The sequence below is a fragment of the Podarcis liolepis genome (genome assembly GCF_965112155.1).
Source record: "Podarcis liolepis genome assembly, chromosome: 2".
Lineage (NCBI taxonomy): Eukaryota > Metazoa > Chordata > Lepidosauria > Squamata > Lacertidae > Podarcis > Podarcis liolepis.
The window spans coordinates 103912151-103933082 of NC_139555.1; the positions used below are offsets into that span (position 1 = coordinate 103912151).

A 20932-nucleotide genomic window follows, 5' to 3' on the forward strand; every position below is an offset into this window, starting at 1 on the left:
CAGAAGATCGTACGAACTACTCACAGTCACAGTAAATATTGAAACTGGTAATAACAAACAATTAAATACATTACAGATGCATGGAATCAATCATCACATTGGTACATTGTTAAGGGTACAGTAACACTTCTCTATTGTTGCTAAACAAACAATGGCACAAAAATTGATTTATATGTAACATCCAAGGTCAAATTCGGTATTCAAACCTTTTGGAAACAAGGTTCCTAATTGAAATATTAGTTTGTACTGTTTCTGTAACAAGGCTCTTCGTACATCAACAGATCTAAAAGGTAGTTTTTTTAAAGTCAACAGAATGAAGAAACTCAGGTCATTTTCAGTGTGAGCCTCTTGCTGGAAATGCTGGACTAATGGGGTGTCTAGACAAGCATTGCGTATTTTGGACCTACGCTCAGACATTCTAGTCCTGATTGCACGAGTAGTACTACCAACATATAGAAGCCCACAAGCACATCGGATACAGTACACACAGTTTTTTGTAGAACAATTTGTAAACTGCTGCAAGACAACCTTCTGCCCATTTATTGTGTTGGTAAATGATTTCACGGGCAAAGCAAATCTGCAACATGTGCAATGACCGCATCTATAATGCCCTTTCAACGTTGTGTGTGGGTCATCGTTATGATATTGAAGTAGATGAGTGTGGGGAAGAAGGTTCCTAAACGATCTAGTGCACCTTTTGCTTAAAATAGGCACATTTTCACAGCCTGGAATATGGGAAATGATGTGCCAATGTCGCTTAATCAATTTCAATGGAAGAAGATAAACAAGTGTACTCTATAGAACCAAAAATCCTGTCCTGTTTGTTTTTAGGTTTTGGAGCCATCAATTCCTGCCTAGAAGTTCTTTTAGCCCTTTCAAAGGCTGTTTGAATTATTTCCTGCGGATAACCTCTATCTCTTAATGAAGAGGAAAGGGATGCAGCATTTTTTTGAAAATCAGTTTCAAGGGAAGAATTTCTTTTGAGTCTAATAAATTGGCTAAACGGGAGACTATTTTTTAATTGGACCGGGTGATTAGAATGATAGTGAAGTAAGGAATTCCTATCAGTAGGTTTGCAAAATGGACGTAAATTAATGATACGTTCATTACGTTCAGTGACAAAAAATAATTCAACATCTAGAAAATAGACGCTTACCTCGCTCTTTTTACCAATAAATCTTAAAGCTGTATCACATTGATTTAACCAAATGTCAAATTGCAAGAACATATCCTGGTCCAAAACAAAAATTAAATCATCGATAAAACAATAATAAGCCAATAAGTGCTTCCTAAATGGGTTCAAATCACTCAAAATGTATTCTAAATCAAAAGAACACATGTAGATACAGGCGAGGGATGGAGCACAATGGGCTCCCATCGGCACGCCCCTACATTGAAAATAAAACTGTTATTTAAAGCGGAAGAAATTATTTTTCAAGTACCACAAAGACCTGGAAAGCTGATTGACCAGAGATTGTAGTGCCTCTTTCATTCCATATCTTCAGCTCTTTGAACTACCTGTTGTCAAACTCCAGCCTTTCTTATACCACACCCCCAATCTCTCTGAAAGTTAAAGGGGCCCAAGAAACCTCGTGAATCAAATAGAATGCCTTTCTAGAGCTTGGGTGGAGGTGAGGTACCTGTGATTGTTCTCTGCTTCTTTGCAGCAATAACAAAAGTATACATTTTTATCATGGATCTGATTCTTAACTAATGTTTCGAGATTAAATTCTGGAAGCTCCTGGCTCCTATATTTGCTGAATCAGCTGTAAATAGTGCTGCGCACTATATTGAAACAATGTCAGTATTAAATTATTTTCACAGGAGAGCATTTTGTCAAAGAAGCATTTTCTTCAAGTTGCATTTCTCTGCGGACTGGGTCAAATGCTACCTTAAAGAAGCAGTGCCTTTTAGAACATTGGGTTTTTTCCCTGGGCTACAATTTGCTAGTCTCACCAAATACAGAGCAGTGGTTACAGTGGATTATCCTTGCGTGCCCATGAAGCACAGTAACAAAAAGTGAGATATACAGCTCAGAGCTTCCCTAAAAAGGAACACATATTGTTTTTCGCACTCCCATTTTTGTTAGCATGTTAGCATTTCCGAGCACAATTCAAAGTGTTGTTGTTGACCTTTAAAGCTCTAAACAGCTTATGGCCTGTATACCTGAAGGAGCGTCTCCACCCCCATCGTTCCAGCCGGACACTGAGATCCAGCGCCGAGGGCCTTCTGGCGGTTCCCTCACTGCGAGAAGCCAAGTTACAGGGAACCAGGCAGAGGGCCTTCTCAGTAGTGGCACCTGCCCTGTGGAACACCCTCCCACCAGATGTCAAAGAGAAAAACAACTACCAGACTTTTAGAAGACATCTGAAGGCAGCCCTGTTTAGGGAAGCTTTTAATGTTGGACAGGCTATTGTATTTTAATACTTTGTTGGAAGCCGCCCAGAGTGGCTGGGGAAGCCCAGCCAGATGGGCGGGGTATAAATAAATTATTATTATTATTATCATCATCATCATATCATTTTACTGCCCTGCCAAATTGGAACCAGTCAAGGAAAGGAGTGGAGGTAGCAAGGTGGAAGGGGGAGAGTTGGCTAGGCCTCATGTTACACAAAGCCATATCTGCTGCTACATAAGCTACACTTCCATTCCTCCCCCCATCCCGAACTTTAATTATTTAAATTGTGTTTTTCAGGGATTGGTTAAATGCGTTCAGCCCGCCTATCATTCCTCCAAGCCAGCAGCTGGCAGAACATCCTGAAGTGACAGCACACCTGAGCACTCAAGGTAAGACCAGTGTGTGTGGAAGAGGTGTGGGAGAACTTGAGGACAGCTGGGACGGACATGGCGGCTCAGGCACCCTAAGAGCCCAGTGCCGCTCACAGGGGCCAATGTGTGCCTGTTGCATCCTTCTTGGCCACCAGAGGGCAGTTAGGGGAGACACAGCAGCATGGGTGCGCTGCAAGCCCATCCCCGCCCAGCTTTTGCGAGTGGTGCGTTGGGCTCTTGGGGCGCCTGGGCTTGCGCACCACCTTGGGCTCCGTACCCGTTGTGCCGCCCCCAAAGGTAAGTGCCGCCTGGGGCGATCTGCCTCCTCTGCACTACGCCACTGCTCTCTCCCCACGTTCGCCATGACACTGCTCTCATTATTACAATGGGCTCCTTTGCTTTTCCTCCAAACACGGAAAATTCATGCGATAGCTCAGTATACCTCCGCTGCTTCTTTTGGCTACCCTCAAGAATGAAGCCATCTCAGTGATTTATTCTCAAATATAGACGATGCTCCTCAAATTGGGAATCTTTTCATGGGCATGTAAAATTGCCTTTGCTTTTGACAGCAGACTAGCTGTCAAGGCAGGACCTTGCTGTGAGGGATCTGGCAATGCTTTATGCTAAGGGCCCTAAACATGCCAAAGGGAAAGGATGGTAATCCTTGAGTTAAAGACACATTAGATATATATTTTTGATAGGGGCCTGAGAAGATTCTTAATAGCAACCTCATGACATCCAGTTCTTCCTGTAGTCATGCGGCAATTCCTGATTCCAAAGCTGCTAGCCTAGGAGCTGGACCTTAGAAACTACTTCAAATGCAACCAGAACAATTCTGTTCATCTAACCTGCCTTCCAAATCTTATTTTTATTATTACTTCCATTACTATTAATTGAATTTTAATTGGGGGGGGGGGTAAAAACAAATAGTGACCCAAAGTGACTTACAACAAAGTCCAAACACTAAAATCAAAAATTGAAATTGAAATACTTTATTGTCACTTGTACAACTTGTATACAGTGAGATTACATTATAATATAATTAATATAATATAATATAATATAATATAATATAATATAATATAATAGCCAGAACAGAATAAAAGCCTAAGAATATCTCCAAATGTACATAAAAGGTATATAAAAGGTATATTGCACCCCACCCCACTAAAAGGTAGGCAAGGAAGGGGCCACAAATATACCTAAAACCAGTGCTTTTTTCTGGGAGTACTCAAGGGCACCTTTTTTTCTAGAAGAAAAGCACTGCCTAAAACCCTCCAAATCAAAAGCCTGGGGGGAAAGAAACATTGTTGCCTGGTATACTGGTCATGTTGTGCGGATGCCTGATGATCGTCTTCCTAAGCAATTACTCTATTCCGAACTTAAAAATGGAAAGTGTAATGCTGGTGGTCAACAAAAGAGGTTCAAAGACTCTCTCAAGGCACATCTTAAAAAAATGTAGTATAAACACTGACAACTGGGGAACACTGGCCTGCAAGTGCCCCAGTTGGAGAACAGCCTTTACCAAATGTGTCATGGGCTTTGAAGACACTCGAACTCAGGACGCAATGGAGAAACTTGCTAAGAGGAAGGCAAGCTTGACAAATCCACACCGTGATCAACTCCCACCCGGAAACCAATGTCCCTACTGTGGAAGGACGTGTCGATCCAGAATTGGCCTCCACAGTCACCTACAGACTCATTGTTAAAACCGTGTTTATGGAAGACAATCTTACTCGGCTACGAGTGATCGCCAAAGAAGAAGAACTTATGCCCTGGTGATCAACTTCCTGTTTGACCATCATAGGAAGCAGGATGTTGGGCGTAGATGGTCTGATCTAGCTGGGCTCATTTGATGTTCTTTTCACAATCGGACAGGTAGAATCGGTACAGATGTGTAGGATCAAAATGTGTTTTCTTTCTCCACCTTCCCATTTTTCTCCTCTCTCTTTCTTGTTGTTTTGGTGCCACTATGTTAGGGTTAAGGTCACTGATTATTCAAGAACTAGAAAGGGGTTTCATCTCACAAACAATCAGCAGCTCCTCAAATACGTAGTTGGGAGTTTCAGCAGAAACATCAGCTGCACCACAAGCAATGTATAGATAGCTATTGTAGTTTGGGGCAGTTCAACAAGAAAGTGGGCAAACACCATGCTTACACAGCAAGAGCTTAAGCACAAAATTAAGGCAAAATAGAAGAAGACACACCTTTGAAGGTGGGACCTCTCACCAGGAGTCTGAATAGAAGACATCACCCTAAACTTCAGACATAGAATCATTGAATTGCTTCATAGAATCATAGAATCATAGAATCATAGAGTTGGAAGAGACCACAAGGGCCATCGAGTCCAACCCCCTGCCAAGCAGGAAACACCATCAGAGCACTCCTGACATATGGTTGTCAAGCCTCTGCTTAAAGACCTCCAAAGGAGGAGACTCCACCACACTCCTTGGCAGCAAATTCCACTGTCGAACAGCTCTTACTGTCAGGAAGTTCTTCCTAATGTTTAGGTGGAATCTTCTTTCTTGTAGTTTGGATCCATTGCTCCGTGTCCACTTCTCTGGAGCAGCAGAAAACAACCTTTCTCCCTCCTCTATGTGACATCCTTTTATATATTTGAACATGGCTATCATATCACCCCTTAACCTCCTCTTCTCCAGGCTAAACATGCCCAGCTCCCTTAGCCGTTCCTCATAAGGCATCGTTTCCAGGCCTTTGACCATTTTGGTTGCCCTCCTCTGCACACGTTCCAGTTTGTCAGTGTCCTTCTTGAACTGTGGTGCCCAGAACTGGACACAGTACTCCAGGTGAGGTCTGACCAGAGCAGAATACAGTGGCACTATTACTTCCCTTGATCTAGATGCTGTACTCCTATTGATGAGGCCCAGAATTGCATTGGCTTTTTTAGCTGCCGCGTCACACTGTTGGCTCATGTCAAGTTTGTGGTCAACCAAGACTCCTAGATCCTTTTCACATGTACTGCTCTCAAGCCAGGTGTCCCCCATCTTGTATTTGTGCCTCTCATTTTTTTTGCCCAAGTGCAATACTTTACATTTCTCCCTGTTAAAATTCATCTTGTTTGTTTTTGCCCAGTTCTCTAATCTGTTAAGGTCGTTTTGAAGTGTGATCCTGTCCTCTGGGGTGTTAGCCACCCCTCCCAGTTTGGTGTCATCTGCAAATTTGATCAGGATGCCCTTGAGTCCATCATCCAAGTCGTTGATAAAGATGTTGAATAAGACCGGGCCCAAGACAGAACCCTGTGGCACCCCACTAGTCACTCTTCTCCAGGATGAAGAGGAACCATTGATGAGAACCCTTTGGGTTCGGTCAGTCAGCCAGTTACAAATCCACTGAGTGGTAGCATAGTCAAGACCACATTTTACCAGCTTCTTTACAAGAATATCATGGGGCACCTTGTCGAATGCCTTGCTGAAATCAAGGTAGGCTACATCCACTGCGTTCCCTTCATCTACCAGGCTTGTAATTCTGTCAAAAAACGAGATCAGGTTAGTCTGACATGACTTATTTTTCAGAAATCCATGCTGACTATTGGTGATCACAGCATTCCTTTCTAGGTGCTCACAGACCGTTTGCTTAATGATCTGCTCCAGAATCTTCCCTGGTATTGATGTCAGACTGACTGGGCGATAATTATTTGGGTCCTCTTTTTTCCCCTTTTTGAAAATAGGGACAACATTTGCCCTCCTCCAGTCTGCCGGGACTTCGCCTGTTCTCCAGGAATTCTCAAAGATGACTGCCAGTGGTTCTGAGATCACATCTGCCAGTTCTTTTAATACTCTTGGATGCAGTTCATCTGGCCCTGGAGACTTGAATACATCTAAACTAGCCAAGTATTCTTGTACTATCTCCTTAGTTATTCTGGGCTGTGTTTCCTTTGCTGAATCATTTGCTCCAAATTCTTCAGGTCGGGCATTGTTTTCTTTATCGGAGAAGACTGAGGCAAAGAAGGCATTGAGGAGTTCAGCCCTTTCTGTGTCCCCTGTTTGCATTTCACCATTTTCTCCTCTGAGTGACCCCACTGTTTCTTTGTTCTTCCTTTTGCTACGAACATACCCATAAAAGCCTTTTTTGTTGCTTTTAACCTCTCTAGCCAGCCTGAGTTCATTCTGTGCTTTAGCTTTTCTGACTTTGTGTCTACACGTGCTGGCTATTTTTTTGAATTCCTCTTTGGTGGTTTCCCCCCTTTTCCATTTTTTGTACACATCCTTTTTTAATCTTAACTCAGTTAAAAGTTCTTTAGATAGCCACCCTGGCTTCTTTAAGCACCTTCCATTTTTCCGTCTCATTGGTATTGCCTGACGTTGTGCTTTTACTATCTCCCTCTTAACAAACTCCCAGCCATCATGAACTCCCTTTCCTTTTAGTATTACTGTCCATGGGATCTCACCCAGCACTTCCCTAAGTTTTATGAAGTCGGCTTTCTTAAAGTCAAGAAATTGAGTCCTAGTATGCTTGGCTGCTCCTATCCGCTGTATAGTAAACTTCAGAAGAGCATGATCACTCGCGCCTAATGATCCTTCCACTTCTACCCCACTAACCAGGTCATCAACATTGGTTAGGACCAGATCTAAAATGGCTGTTCCTCTTGTTGCTTCTCCCACTTTCTGGACAATGAAGTTGTCTGCAAGGCCAGTGAGGAATCTGTTTGACCTTATGCTCTTGGCTGAGTTTGACATCCAACAAATATCCGGGTAATTGAAGTCCCCCATTACTACTATCTCCCTTCCTTTTGCATGCTTGGCCATCTGTTCCAGGAAGGCATCGTCTATGTCCTCCGTTTGGCTTGGGGATCTATAGTAAACTCCCACAATGAGATCTCTGTTATTCTTCTCTCCCTTAATTTTGACCCAAATGCTCTCACATTGGCTTTGAGGTTCTAAATCTTGGATCTCTTCACAGGTATACACATCCCTGACATATAACGCCACTCCTCCTCCTTTCTTGTCTGGTCTGTTTCTCTGAAATAGATTGTATCCCCCCATTATTACATTCCAATCGTGCGACTTATCCCACCAGGTTTCAGTGATGCCTATTATGTCATATTTAGTTTGCTGTACCAAGAGCTCAAGCTCATCTTGTTTATTTCCCATGCTTTGCGCATTAGTGTACAGACATTGAAGTCCATTAATCATTCCCCCGTGTCTCTTATTTAAGGATTTTTTCCTCCCATCACTAGGTCTGCGTGCTGTTTGCTCCCTTTGGTCTATGTCATTTGGATGATCATCTTCATCTACTGATAGACTCCTACCTTCAGGAGCACTGTCTCCCTCCCCCACATTAGTCAGTTTAAAGCCCTCCTGATGAGGTTTCTGAGATTTTTGGCAAAAACATTTCTCCCAACCGTTGTGAGGTGCAGCCCATCACTTGCCAGAAGTCCATCTTCAAGAAACTGCAGTCCGTGATCTAAGAATCCAAACCGTTCCTGTTTACACCATTTGCGAAGCCAGCTGTTCACTTCCACTATTTTCCCCTCTCTCCCTGGGCCATGTCGTTCAACTGGGAGGACAGATGAGATGACAATTTGTGCATTTAGTTGCTTCAATTTCCTGCCGAGAGCCTCGTAGTCACTTTTGATCTTCTGGAGGCTAATAGCAGCTTATAAACCTGCAGAGATATTTACAGCGCAAACCCCCCAGATGAGTTCCCTCAAAACAGAGCGGAGACATGTTTAAATCAAGCAAAGAAGTTATTTTACACCACATTTTTAAAAAGTTCTTGTTGCTTATGTCCAACCTGATCCATGAGACAAGTTTAAATGCCGGGGCCGAAAAGATAGAGGCAGCTCCTTTGGACGTACCCAGTGAGGTTGTTGACATTTTCCTTTAGAACAGGAGACATGCACGCACACACCAAGGCCATATCACAAACTTTTTATAATTCCCCTCAGTTTCTAAAGAGGCTTGCCCTCTTGGGCATATAGGACTAGTTGTGCAATCCCTACGATCCCAAGCCCCACTTTCAGGCCACATTATAAACTCCCTCCGTGTCAATAAAAGCTTTGCAACTGGGATTCTCTCGCTGCTAAATGTGGCTGACAGCTCCCCTTGCAGGGACTGGGGTCAGGGTCACGTCCCAGGATGAGCGGTCCCCTTGTCTTAGCGTAAGTACATCTCCCCTGAGTTGCATGGACTATTTCTGCAGTGCAGTGGCCCTTGTCGCTAAGTCGCGAATTACAGACATAGTGGAAGCTGCAGTACAAAAAGCAGCTGCCATCCAAAGGAGGTTGATGCCTCCTAAATCACAGAGACACAGAGGCTTGAAGATAACAAAATCAAGTTATCAGGCAAGAAAACCTGTGGTTATTTACTACTCGGTACAGAATATCCTTGTCAACTTTTATATGCATCTCTAATGAGATCCTAAAACAAAAACTCAATTTTGTTGTTCATGCTAATAAAAGATCTCTGTGATATCCTTTATTTGGAGGCATAACTCACGGCTAACACATGAAAGGCCCGTTTTTCCATTTTATAGCTCCCTGTTTGTTTGGTGAGCATCTGCTTCTTCAGAAATGTATCTTTACTTAACGAAGTGGTGTATAGATTTGAAGGGATAGTGTGGACTGGGAGGGGGGGGTGAGTAATGCTTCTTTTTGTAAAAGCCCCCATTATTATAACGACGACCATGTTGATTCTCTTTTCTTCCCAGCCTAAGAATTACCATCCCAGGTCAGACCCTGGAAGGGTCCATCTGGTTCAACACTCTGGTTCTGAGAGTGGCTAGACAGACAGACAACTCTAGGTGCTCACGAGCAGAGTATGAGGACAATGTCCTCCTCCTGTTCCTTGTTCCAGTATGGGATGACCAGGTCCATATCTCCTTCTCTGTCTGCGGTGGCTTTATTTGGCTGCTTAGACAGTTTTGTGGTGCTGCCCAACCAACTGGGCGTACTGGCCCCACTGGTAGAATATAGGGCTCCTCCAGATGAAGTATTTATTTTGCATTTGGTTACATGGAGTTTAGCATTCATTCCGGCTTGCTTACAGTGAGCATCCTTCTCACATCCATCTTGCTTTGCTTATAGGATGTTTTCAGGTCTGCCCATTAGTCTTTCATCCATCCCACATTTTCAAATGCATCCCCTCATCACCCTTTAGACTGCAGAAAGGCCATGTGTTCACGTGGATTTGTTGCACTAGGCCAACAGAGCACTTTAATCCGCTTTAATTGCACAAAGCTAAAGTTCTGCTGTGCGCTTGAATCCCTCTCGCAGCTGACAGCCTGGAAGTGCCCATAGTGTTATGAGCTGTGAACGAGCAGTATACAGTAGGTACCAGTCACCTGCTGCTCATAAATCTCATGTGGTGCCATGCAACAAAAGCTCGCACTCAAGCCAGTTTAGCTACCAAGCTTTTAAAATAAAACGCACCATTCAGTTCATCTGTCGCCACTCCGAAATGGTTTAATCAAGGCTCCTAGGGACGGGAAGTTGTGTGTTCTTAAGGATGTAAAAAGCTGGTTAAGGAACAAAGCATGATGGAAAAAGCACAATGGAACGGGAGTGGGGTATCTGCACACAATATGTACCCTCCCATTTCCTATAACCTGTAACTTGTCTGGTCTCAGCTGTAAATACATTCTAAACATTGTGAAGCCGCTGCTGTTGGCATAACAGGCCATTACTCTGAGTCAGCAGAGCATACAATGCAGTTACTTCGCACTGTCATTCTGAGAAAGAGGTAAGCACTTTAGATGAAATGTAGAATACAGCCTGCATTCAACTGTGAATTATTATTTGCCATCAGGTTATTATCCATCATCTACCTTACTTTTTAGCTCTTATAAAAAGACTTTTCGTGAAATGGGCTCATAGCTCTCTGCTGGCTTTCTTTTTTTAAAAAAAATGTCTTTGATGGAATAAAGAAACACTGGGAATTTCTAGCCACAGTTGTGAGTTTCCCTGTGACTTCTACTGAGCTTGGCGTCTTTGTGTGCCCGGCTCGAGGTCATACCAGAGTCCCATCTAGTCCAGCGCCCTGTTTCTCTCTGTGGCCCACAAGATGCCTCTGGGAAGCCCACAAACAGGACCTGAGGCATGTCCCACTGTTGTTCCCCAGCTAGTGGTGTTCAGAGGCAAGCAGCCTCTCAACACTTGGTTAGTCACTGTTGATCGCCCTAACCTCCATGAATTTGTCTAATCACCATTTTAAGCCTAATTCTAAGTTGGTGCCCATCCCCGTATCTTGTGGTAGTGAATTCCATAGCATAACTGCTATGTGGGAAAGGACGGTACTTGCTTTTGTCTGTCCGTCACCCATCATCAAACTTCATTGAATAATTGAGTTCTAGCATTGAATCAGGGAGGAAAACCTCTCTCTGTCCCCTTTCTCCATGCCACAAGTAATTTTACACACTTCTACAATGTCCTCCTTTGCTTCTGTTTTTAATAAACTATGAAGCCCCAAACTTTCTAATCTTCCCTCATAGCGGTCAATTGATTGACCTTTCCAGTTTGACAATATCCTTTTTGAGACGTACTGATCAGAATTCCACACATTCTTCCAAGTAAATTCCTACCGTGGATTTGTATAAAGCAGGGGTTGTCAACCTGGTCCCTACTGCCCACTAGTGGGCGTTTCAGGATTCTAGGTGGGCGGTAGGGGGTTCTGCGGCATAAGCTGAATCTTCCTTCCATCGAGCACTGGCGGGTGGTAAGGAAATTTTACCATCAAGAAAGATGCATTAGTGGGCGGTAGGGATAAAAAGGTTGGCTACGCCTGATATAAAGGCTTTACAGTGTTGACTGTTTATTTGTGATCCATGAACTCTTACATGGAATTCACCTTCTTTGCAATGGCTGGAGAGATGCATAGGCAGCCCCACAGTAAAGTAACTTAATTTTCAATAAAAGCTAAGAGTGGTTCCTGTATCTATCATTGCAGTACACCTCTATCAACAGGGGAAGAAGGCCTGTTGTCTTATGCCCTGCTTGTGACCTTCCCAAAGGCCACTGCTGGAAAACAAATACTGGACTAGATAGACTTTTGGTGTAATACTGTGAGACAGTTTAGAATATTGTATCTCCTCCACCTGTGGTGGTTGTTTTCCTGGTCAAACCAGAATTAATTGACTCTTCCTTTCATTTTAGGTGAAGGGGGTGACTTTGAGGCTGAAGAAGACGAAGTTCTCACTCTCTTGTATGACCCATGCCTAAACTGTTACTTTGATCCTGAAACTGGGAAATATTATGAGTTGGCATAGCCGGTTGCAAGAGCAAGAAGTGTGGCGCTTGTTTGGCGCTGTCCCAGGACTTGGGTCATTTGCAAAGAACTGATGCAGAGCTAACTCTTTTTCTACTCTGCGGTCCAAAACTTTACACCAGTCCATAGTGTGTGTAGACAAACCAAGTCACTTGCGAATATGATACAATCTTATTTTTATAGATTTGTGCTATATTTTAATAGAATGCTTAAGCAAGTTTTGGGGGTTTTCACATACATTTGTTCGGCTAGCTGATGTTACATAAAATATGGAAAGGTTTGTCTGCATGAACAAATTACGCTGAATCAAATATATTTACCAGGTTCATCTATGAATGATGGTGTGGTACAAAAAAAAAAAGACTTGTTCTTTCATCTCTGTTAATTTAAGAGAATGTAATGCATCTTTGTACTTCCAGAAATATAGTGTGATGTTCAAGGGGAATTGTACCATAAAATGTCTTTTCACTTTTTTATTGTTGGATAAAACCATTTTTATTCTCAAGTGGCATTCCGGGAGGGGGGGGAATATCAAATCACCTTACAGCTTTTTTAACACATTGCATAAACCTTGAAAGGATGAATACACAGCCCTTTTATTCCAGAGTAATTAACAACCCTGTGCTAATACCTATGTGAATTAAAACAACACATATAAAATGGGGGTGAAGTCCACACTCTCACTATACTTAAACCAGAGAGAGCACAAAGAGCAGGATTCCATTGTCCAGAGGTCAGGCATGCATACAATTGCCTGACATCGCAGCACGCTAGCAGAGATGTGACATTGCACACCCAAATTTCTTGCTTGCCCAACAGTGTCGTGAGAAAGACATGAAGGTGCTTTGCGTAGTTCTGTCTCTGCAGCTAAGCTGGTCAAGCCCAGTATGTGCAACATACACAGTTCATATGTATGGTATATAACCAATGAATTCAAATATTAATGCATTTTGTCTTATCTTTTCTTATTGTTTCTTCTTGTAAGATCCTGTATAACACAATCCTTAGGTAAAAATAGAAAAGTCCTTAAGGTAACAAGAACAACACAGCTGATGTAGACTGCTGGCACAAGGTGGCTGGTGCAGGTGCAAACTGCTAACTTGGGCAGAACAAGGTTTCCGGATATCTCTCTTGTTTCACTCCGAAGGGCTTCCTCAGCTGATATTAGATCTATACAATATAAATAAACGTATGGTAAAACAATACTTGGTATCCAAGGTACAACAATAGTGAATCAGATATCTGCTTTATCGTTACTGGAAAATATTATTAAGTATTAAAAAATCCAGAAGCATGTACATACTGTCAGTGTGTATAACAGGCACATAAGAGGACAGGATCACACTTCAAAACAACCTTGACTGATTAGAGAACTGGGCAAAAACAAACAAGATGAATTTTAACAGGGAGAAATGTAAAGTATTGCACTTGGGCAAAAAAAATGAGAGGCACAAATACAAGATGGGGGACACCTGGCTTGAGAGCAGTACATGTGAAAAGGATCTAGGAGTCTTGGTTGACCACAAACTTGACATGAGCCAACAGTGTGACGCGGCAGCTAAAAAAGCCAATGCAATTCTGGGCCTCATCAATAGGAGTATAGCATCTAGATCAAGGGAAGTAATAGTGCCACTGTATTCTGCTCTGGTCAGACCTCACCTGGAGTACTGTGTCCAGTTCTGGGCACCACAATTCAAGAAGGACACTGAAAAACTGGAACGTGTCCAGAGGAGGGCAACCAAAATGGTCAAAGGCCTGGAAACGATGCCTTATGAGGAACGGCTAAGGCAGCTGGGCATGTTTAGCCTGGAGAAGAGGAGGTTAAGGGGTGATATGATAGCCATGTTCAAATATATAAAAGGATGTCACATAGAGGAGGGAGAAAGGTTGTTTTCTGCTGCTCCAGAGAAGCGGACACGGAGCAATGGATCCAAACTACAAGAAAGAAGATTCCACCTAAACATTAGGAAGAACTTCCTGACAGTAAGAGCTGTTTGACAGTGGAATTTGCTGCCAAGGAGTGTGGTGGAGTCTCCTCCTTTGGAGGTCTTTAAGCAGAGGCTTGACAACCATATGTCAGGAGTGCTCTGATGGTGTTTCCTGCTTGGCAGGGGGTTGGACTCGATGGCCCTTGTGGTCTCTTCCAACTCTTATGATTCTAAGTAATTGTACATGAATGATTCTCAGTTGTAATGCCAAATACATTGCAAAATACTATAAATAGGCAACACCATCTGATGGAACACCACCTAGTAACACCACCTATGCCACTTCTTGGATGAAGGACAGCTTCCAGACATAACAAATAATGGGAGAAGGCGGCAAAACTGAATTTGAGAGTAGGTGGGCTTGTGTGGAGCAGCAGAAGTGGAGGAAAAGTATAAGAAAAATTCTAGTTGGTGGCAAATTGCTGTAAAAGTGAGGAGAAGCTTAGAAGTTTATGCAGAGCGTGGTGTTTATCATTTGGTTTCTGAAGAAGAGAAATACAGGAAGGAGAGATGTCATCAAAGGTAAGACACAACCAGAACATAGCCAAACATTTTGGTAGTTGATAGAAAGAGGAAAGTTTGAGTTTTAGGGATGCAGGCGAGGCAGGAGCTGGCAAATCATCTGATGCTGGGGAGGGACACTGATACCGTGCCTCTGAGACACAGGAGATGATGAAAGGTTATCTTGAAACAGTGACAGAAAAAGGAAGGGAAGTAGCATAGAGGCAGGAATTTATTCATTGCCAAATTCTGAGGGCCTGCAGTTAGTTCGGCTATTTCCAATGGTCTTAGTTTCACAAACCGGGTCTCCTACACTAGCTCAGTTCCTTTTGGCTACAGGATTTGGACAGGCCGTGCCTGTCACAGGGCACCCACAGAGCCCTGCATGCTGCCAATTTTCAAAACAAGGGAAGTGCAGGCACTGCTGCTGCACGGGAGATCTCATTTGACAAAGCATCAAACTTTCTGACAGTGTCACTTACAGGATGTCACACCAGCTGTGTGTCTGGTTACTGTGCTCCATGGCTCACTTGGCGTGTGGCATATGAAAAATGACAAGGGAGATTGTGACGCGGCCTTTGTGTGCAGGAACATCCTGGAACTGGTGGTTTGTGACAATATACTTGAGGCTTTGAGCTGCCTGCTTCCTCCGCTGCGAGGAGGCTCCTTGAAAGAAGAAATGCAAATGTGTCACCTGACAGCTTTTCCCCCTGAGAAATAACAAGGTTGCAGACAATAGAAAGGGGAGGAGAGGGAAGGGAATTAAGAAAAACCATGTGCATGACTTGTTGGAGGAGTGAATTGAGTGTTTTGGAGGTGGGAAATTGGAAGGGGAGAAAGGGCAAAAAGATTAATAAAATCCCCATGCATGGCTACCTTGGAGGGATGGGATTACACCGAAGGGTGGGCTTTTCGCATCTTGTTGGAAGTGTTAACAAACGGATAGCAACATGGCTCCTCCAAATCTTGCTGTTTGTAAATATGTGACAATTGGCTGCTGTCTTTCTTTTCAAAATGAAGGAAGGGGTTGTTTTTTTCTGAATATTCATGAAAATATTTTCCCCGCAAGAAAACAGCTAGCTATAGATGTAGGCTGGAAGGCAAGTGGAGGGAAATAGCCAAGGCAAGCAAAAAGGAAGAATGGGTCATTTCAGATGTAAGCTTTTCTAGGTCTGTCTATTTTTGTTGCTGCTGGTGGAGCAACCGCCTTACTTTGAAACGAGATGATCAGGTTGTACCGTCACCTTTTGAGGCTTTTTAATGAAAATCAAAGCATCACAAAAATAACAAACATTTGGAATACAATTACATACACGTCGCCTGGGACAAGGGAAGAGCAGGTATACACCCTGGTTGTGAGAATGATAGGTGTGTACATCTGCTTCCAGAAGCCTGATACAGCATAAGGCTATCAACATGGTGCCCTTTCCTAATCAAAAGAGCCTTGCCAGTTTAGGCCAGGGGTCCTGTTAAGCACCCTGGGGGGTCTTGTACCAGGGCTCACGGCAGTCAAGTCCAGCACCTTATTTCTTGTGCCGCAGTACAGTGTTTTTTGCCGCAAGCCTATTTCAAAGATGTGAAATAGGCCATACCACATGACTGGGCACTGCCAGCTGACCCCGTCGCAAATGGTCTCCACCAAAGCTTATAAAATCCCATTCACGGAGTCTTCCCTTCAGACTGAGAAGTTTTCACACAGCAAGAGTACCCAGGCAATCTTAAGTTTTTCCTTCCTTCCACCACACGGCAGCTTATGGAACCCTCTTGCCAACTTTACATCAAGCATCTTGATTTTGGCACTTCTGATCTCCAATAGCTTGCCCTGGACTCCACTATTGACACCAACCCCACAGTATTGCAGGCTTAAGGAAACAATGGCACAAGCAAACGCCCCAATTTTGAAATACAAATCCTTGGGCTCAAGTCAAAAGCAGTAATTGGCAGATTGGCTCTTACGCCAACGTGATGCCTGTCATCCAAACCAGGCTTCCTCCTAGCAGTTGCTTTTAAGTCTTAAAAGGGAGGGTTGATCTCTCTCTGTGACATGAGTTTTAGCCCCCAGGAACTCATAACGGTTAGGAACATGAGCTACATGTTTGTGGTTCCAATATCAGCCACAATTTCACTTAGAAGACTTAGGCAAGCAATAATCTCTTGGCTTCAGCTTCCTGTCTGCAAAAATAAAATAGTGGTCTACCCTGTAGTAGTGTGTTAAAGGTTACCAGCATGGTGTGTGTAAGAGCACTTAAGGCAGGGCTTAGCAACAGGAGCTCTTTGGGTCAAAGGGAACCCCCTTAGGAGTAGGGTATACCCCACAGTTGTCAACCCAGCAGCAACACAGGAGTATTGTAAAGCCTGAGGTCTCCATTCCTGACCGCATTCTTAAAAGTGATCCTCTGGGAAATCTAGCTATTAACCAGGGACTCAGGGTATAGTGCTATATAAATATTAAGTACTATTAGTACCCTATTCAGCCTAATGAAACTATCAAAAGGAGCTGGCTAGGTTTTCAGGAAGCGAGCCCATAATCACACTGGCGTTTTGAAACACAATCCATTTTCATAAGGCCTCATTAATGTGCCGCGGATGTGCTCTGGAGCAGCAGGAATTAGAACAAGCTTGGGAGAGCGCTGCCTGGAGTCAGCATATCTTGACAGAAGGTCATCAATCACGGCCTTTGGTTCCATTCTGCATATTCCTTGTATGTGTCAGGAGTGATAGACTCCTCTGCACATTTCAAGCTGCACAAGTTGGCAAATCTCCCTTAAACTAACAGGCTTCGAGAGACAGTATCATTCCTTTCTCCCACCACCTCACACCTTTTGTAAGAAGGATCTTACAAATGCTTGCCTCCCATTTGCCTAATTGAAACAGTTTCTGAATTCACCCAGGATGGGCCACTTTCGCTCTTCCTGGCACAACACCTACAAGCAATTTCACTGCAGTGCAGCCATTTTGCTGAAGTTCCATCAGCCCAGGGGCATCTGAAACGTTACCATCTGTCAGCCTCCTCCAGCACTGCAGGAGTAAGGGGGCGATCTCATACGGCTGTGAGGTCAGGTGCCCCCCTCCCAAGTTTTCCTTCCATGAAAGATTGTTTGGCTGGGTGTCAATGGCCATATTATTCATGAGGGACTAAGGCAGGAGTGGGACGCGGGTGGCGCTGTGGGTTAAACCACAGAGCCTAGGACTTGCTGATCAGAAGGTTGGCGGTTCGAATCCCTGCGACGGGGTGAGCTCCCGTTGCTCGGTCCTTGCTCCTGCCAACCTAGCAGTTCGAAAGCACATCAAAGTGCAAGTAGATAAATAGGTACCGCTCCGGCAGGAAGGTAAACGGCGTTTCCATGTGCTGCTCTGGTTTGCCAGAAGTGGCTTAGTCATGCTGGCCACATGACCCGGAAGCTGTATGCTGGCTCCCTTGGCCAATAAAGTGAGATGAGTGCCGCAACCCCAGAGTCAGCTACGACTGGAAATAACGATCAGGGGTCCCTTTACCTTTACCTTAAAGCAGGAGTAGGCAACCTAAGGCCAAATTGCCTTCTCAATCCGGCCTGCGGACGGTCCGGGAATCCATGTTTTTACATGATATTATTTGCCTGGTGTTTTTACATCAGCAGAATGTGTGCTTTTATTAAAAATGCATCTCTGGGTTATTTGTGGGGCATAGGAATTCGTTCTTTTTTCAAAATATAGTCTGGCCCACCACATGGTCTGAGGGACAGTGGACCAGCCCACGGCTGAAAAAGATTGCTGACCTCTGCACTGAGGGTTACAGGCAGGGGTGACGTGTCTCATTTTGTAATGTGGACCAAAATGGGAATGCGCTGCTCCCCACAATTCTGCTGCCACACTTCTCTTACCTGCATCGTGCAGAGGTACTGCCAACAAAGCTGCAGCACTGGTTTTCCGGCGAGATCTTGGCCAAGTCTCACAAGATTTCTCATGTTCCATGAGAGATCTCATGAGATTCCGGTGATATCTCACCAGAAACCACTGCTGGCAGAGACGGCTGGACAGATTCAAGGTGGGCAGCGCCTCCTGGGCTTCCACAACTCAAAGCATCAGTGGGCCTGGCCTGGTTATAGGATAGTCCCTGTCATGGGCAAGTGACTCATCTGGAAGTTACCTCATAGATATACATGCATGCCATTTCTAGAACCAGTCATAGTAGCTATAAAATGCCATATGGGTACAGCGCAGCTCCTTGTCACCCACAATTAGAAATTTGCTGATGTTGGTCAATACATTTTTCTTCCTCTGCATCTAAGAAAGGATTTTTATTTTGAGGGCAGAGTTCTGAGCAATGCCAGAGGGTTGTTTTAAAAGCTGTGGCATCAGTATGAAGGGATATGGATAGAGTTATTTGATTGGAGGCACAAGCACAGGCTTGACTTCAAAATGAGGGGTGAGGCAGGGAATGAACACAACTCTGATACATTTCCACAGGACTAGAAACTTGCTTTTTAAAAAAAATCTAGGAGTCTCAGGAGTCTGTGCTTTCTAACGTATTTTGTCCAAACTTCCACATGTGGAATTATGACAGAAAATAAAAAAACTCAGCTGTTTGCCAAATTACTTTTTGCGACTTGGGTGAATCCCCTGTTGCCCTCCTGTTGCCCATATTTGCACAGATGACCTCGAAAGAGTTGTAGACATGACTAGTTTTCATTGGCACGTGCATGGTCTGACAAAACAAGGCCAGAGTTTTTGCCATCTCATGTCTTTTGGGGAGCTAGTTGTTTATGGGATTATTCACAGAAGATGCTTTGAAGTGGAAGCCATTCATCAATGAAAATACAGAAGAGGTTGTGTGAGTTGCCGGTTCGCATTCCGACAAATACTGCTTGAACAACTTGGCACACGCTGCAGTATTATCTAAGATTGAGAGTAGTTTGTTGGATGGGGCCATTAAGGAAATGCAGTAGCCCTAGCTGATGGAACAATACTAAGTGCAAACTGATGTCCAGAACTCTCTAATATGACAATAGCCACATGGAGCTCAACTTTTACTGGATCCAAGAACCTGAATTGGCCTAACGGAGTGTCTTTTTTATCTACAGAACCAGTTGTCATCTTTCTTGAACATACATTGCAATAAAGCACTAGTCACCTCTGTCATAGCATACACTTCCTCTTCTCCACCCAAACTAGTTTGTGGTGTGTTGGCCTAATCTGTCTTGGTTCTTTTTCTATCTCTCTGCTCAACAATACCATGTGGAGTTAAGAAAATTCTGTGACACTCTGTTATAACACATTAAAATTCCTCAGCACCTCATGCTGGAGTGGCATGTAGCGCATACAGTACTGAGGTTTTCACCCATGGTGATGGAAATGTGCAAGCCAGGCTGCCATAGTCCATTGACTAGAGATGAGAAAATCCTACCATTCTTTCTTTCTCAATAATTAGTGGGACTCTTTAAATGCATTTTTTTCTTCCTGTGTGTGAAAGTGAATGCTGCTTCAGTGAAGTGTCCAGCAAAGAACGTTTGGTGGTTTGTTTGATTTTCTTCTCCAAAGGACACTCAACCATTTCCAAAGCTTACAACTGGGAAATAGCCAATTCCCGAAAATCAAAGCGTTCAAACTCAAGGGCTGGAACAGAAGACAAAACTTGGTTACTTTAAAGCACCGTGGAAGCCAACTCCAATGCAGCGTCTTGTCGTAATAATAGCAAATCCAGAACAAATTTGCTACCATTCAAAAATCTATAACAAAAAGTGAATATTTGAGCAATTCCAAAGCCCAGATGATAAAACAAGATGTAGACAAAGCAGCAGCATTTCAGAGCTTTCGTGAGTGGATAGGACTGTCATAAATAAAATGAACAAAGCAAATCCATAAATTGATGGCCCCTGCAAAGTTAACCTAAGGAAGTCCATGGAAGAAAAGTTTTGACCACCCTTTTGCCCTGCAGCCATCTGTAGGCCCTGAGAAGCCTTTCCAGAAGCTCAAAAAGTTTTAACCATAACTTCATAACCACTCCCAGCCATATGTGGACTCTGGGTAACTTGCCACTTCTAATCATACTCACAGTTGATAACATGGACTAAGTGGTGTTTGATGCCAACTCACAATTCCAACTCTCATTTATTCAAGTGGGCTTCCTGGAGGCATCTATCTATGCACTGTGAAAAACAAACAAAATGCTGGACCATATAGGCTAGAAGAACAGAAGAAGAGCTCTGGTGGATCATCAGACCAAAGGTCCATGTAGTCCAATCATCTGGCCAACCAGATGCTCATGGAAAGCCTCCAGGCAGGACCCCAGTGCAGCGGCATCTCCCAGTTCATGTTCCCCAGAAACTGGTATTCAAAGGCAGACTGTCTCTGGCAGCGGACGTGGTAGACAGCTATTATTGATTTGTAGCTCAATCCACTATGAATTTGACTAGTCCCATTTAATATTATCCAAGTTGGTGGACATCACCACATGGTCTATAGTTTAACTGTGC

The 20932-nt window shown here is 43.7% G+C and overlaps 1 protein-coding gene and 2 long non-coding RNA genes across 8 annotated transcripts in view; 1 reads left to right on the forward strand and 2 right to left on the reverse strand.

The window, feature by feature from the left end:
- Positions 1–12449, forward strand: part of CFAP20DC (CFAP20 domain containing) — a 147404-nt gene extending 134955 nt beyond the window's left edge. For all 5 annotated transcript variants that reach the window (XM_083491789.1, XM_083491790.1, XM_083491791.1 and 2 more), the window contains 2 exons: positions 2696–2787; positions 11880–12449. In XM_083491789.1, the coding sequence (XP_083347915.1) occupies positions 2696–2787; positions 11880–11992 (205 nt within the window). In that variant the 3' untranslated portion in view covers positions 11993–12449. The remainder of the gene's footprint in view (positions 1–2695; positions 2788–11879) is intronic.
- LOC310702212 overlaps positions 1–20932 on the reverse strand; it is a 610091-nt gene that overhangs the window by 389010 nt on the left and 200149 nt on the right. The gene's annotated exons all lie outside the window — the stretch shown is intronic.
- LOC310702228 overlaps positions 12483–20932 on the reverse strand; it is a 34930-nt gene continuing 26480 nt past the window's right edge. Inside the window, exons 2-3 of one of the 2 annotated variants that reach the window (XR_014523378.1) lie at positions 14963–15146; positions 12483–13161 (exon numbers count right to left, since the gene is read on the reverse strand). This is a non-coding gene — a long non-coding RNA (uncharacterized lncRNA). Of the gene's footprint in view, positions 13162–14962; positions 17336–20932 lie in introns of those variants that run through there. The other variant, XR_014523379.1, reaches the window with a different exon arrangement.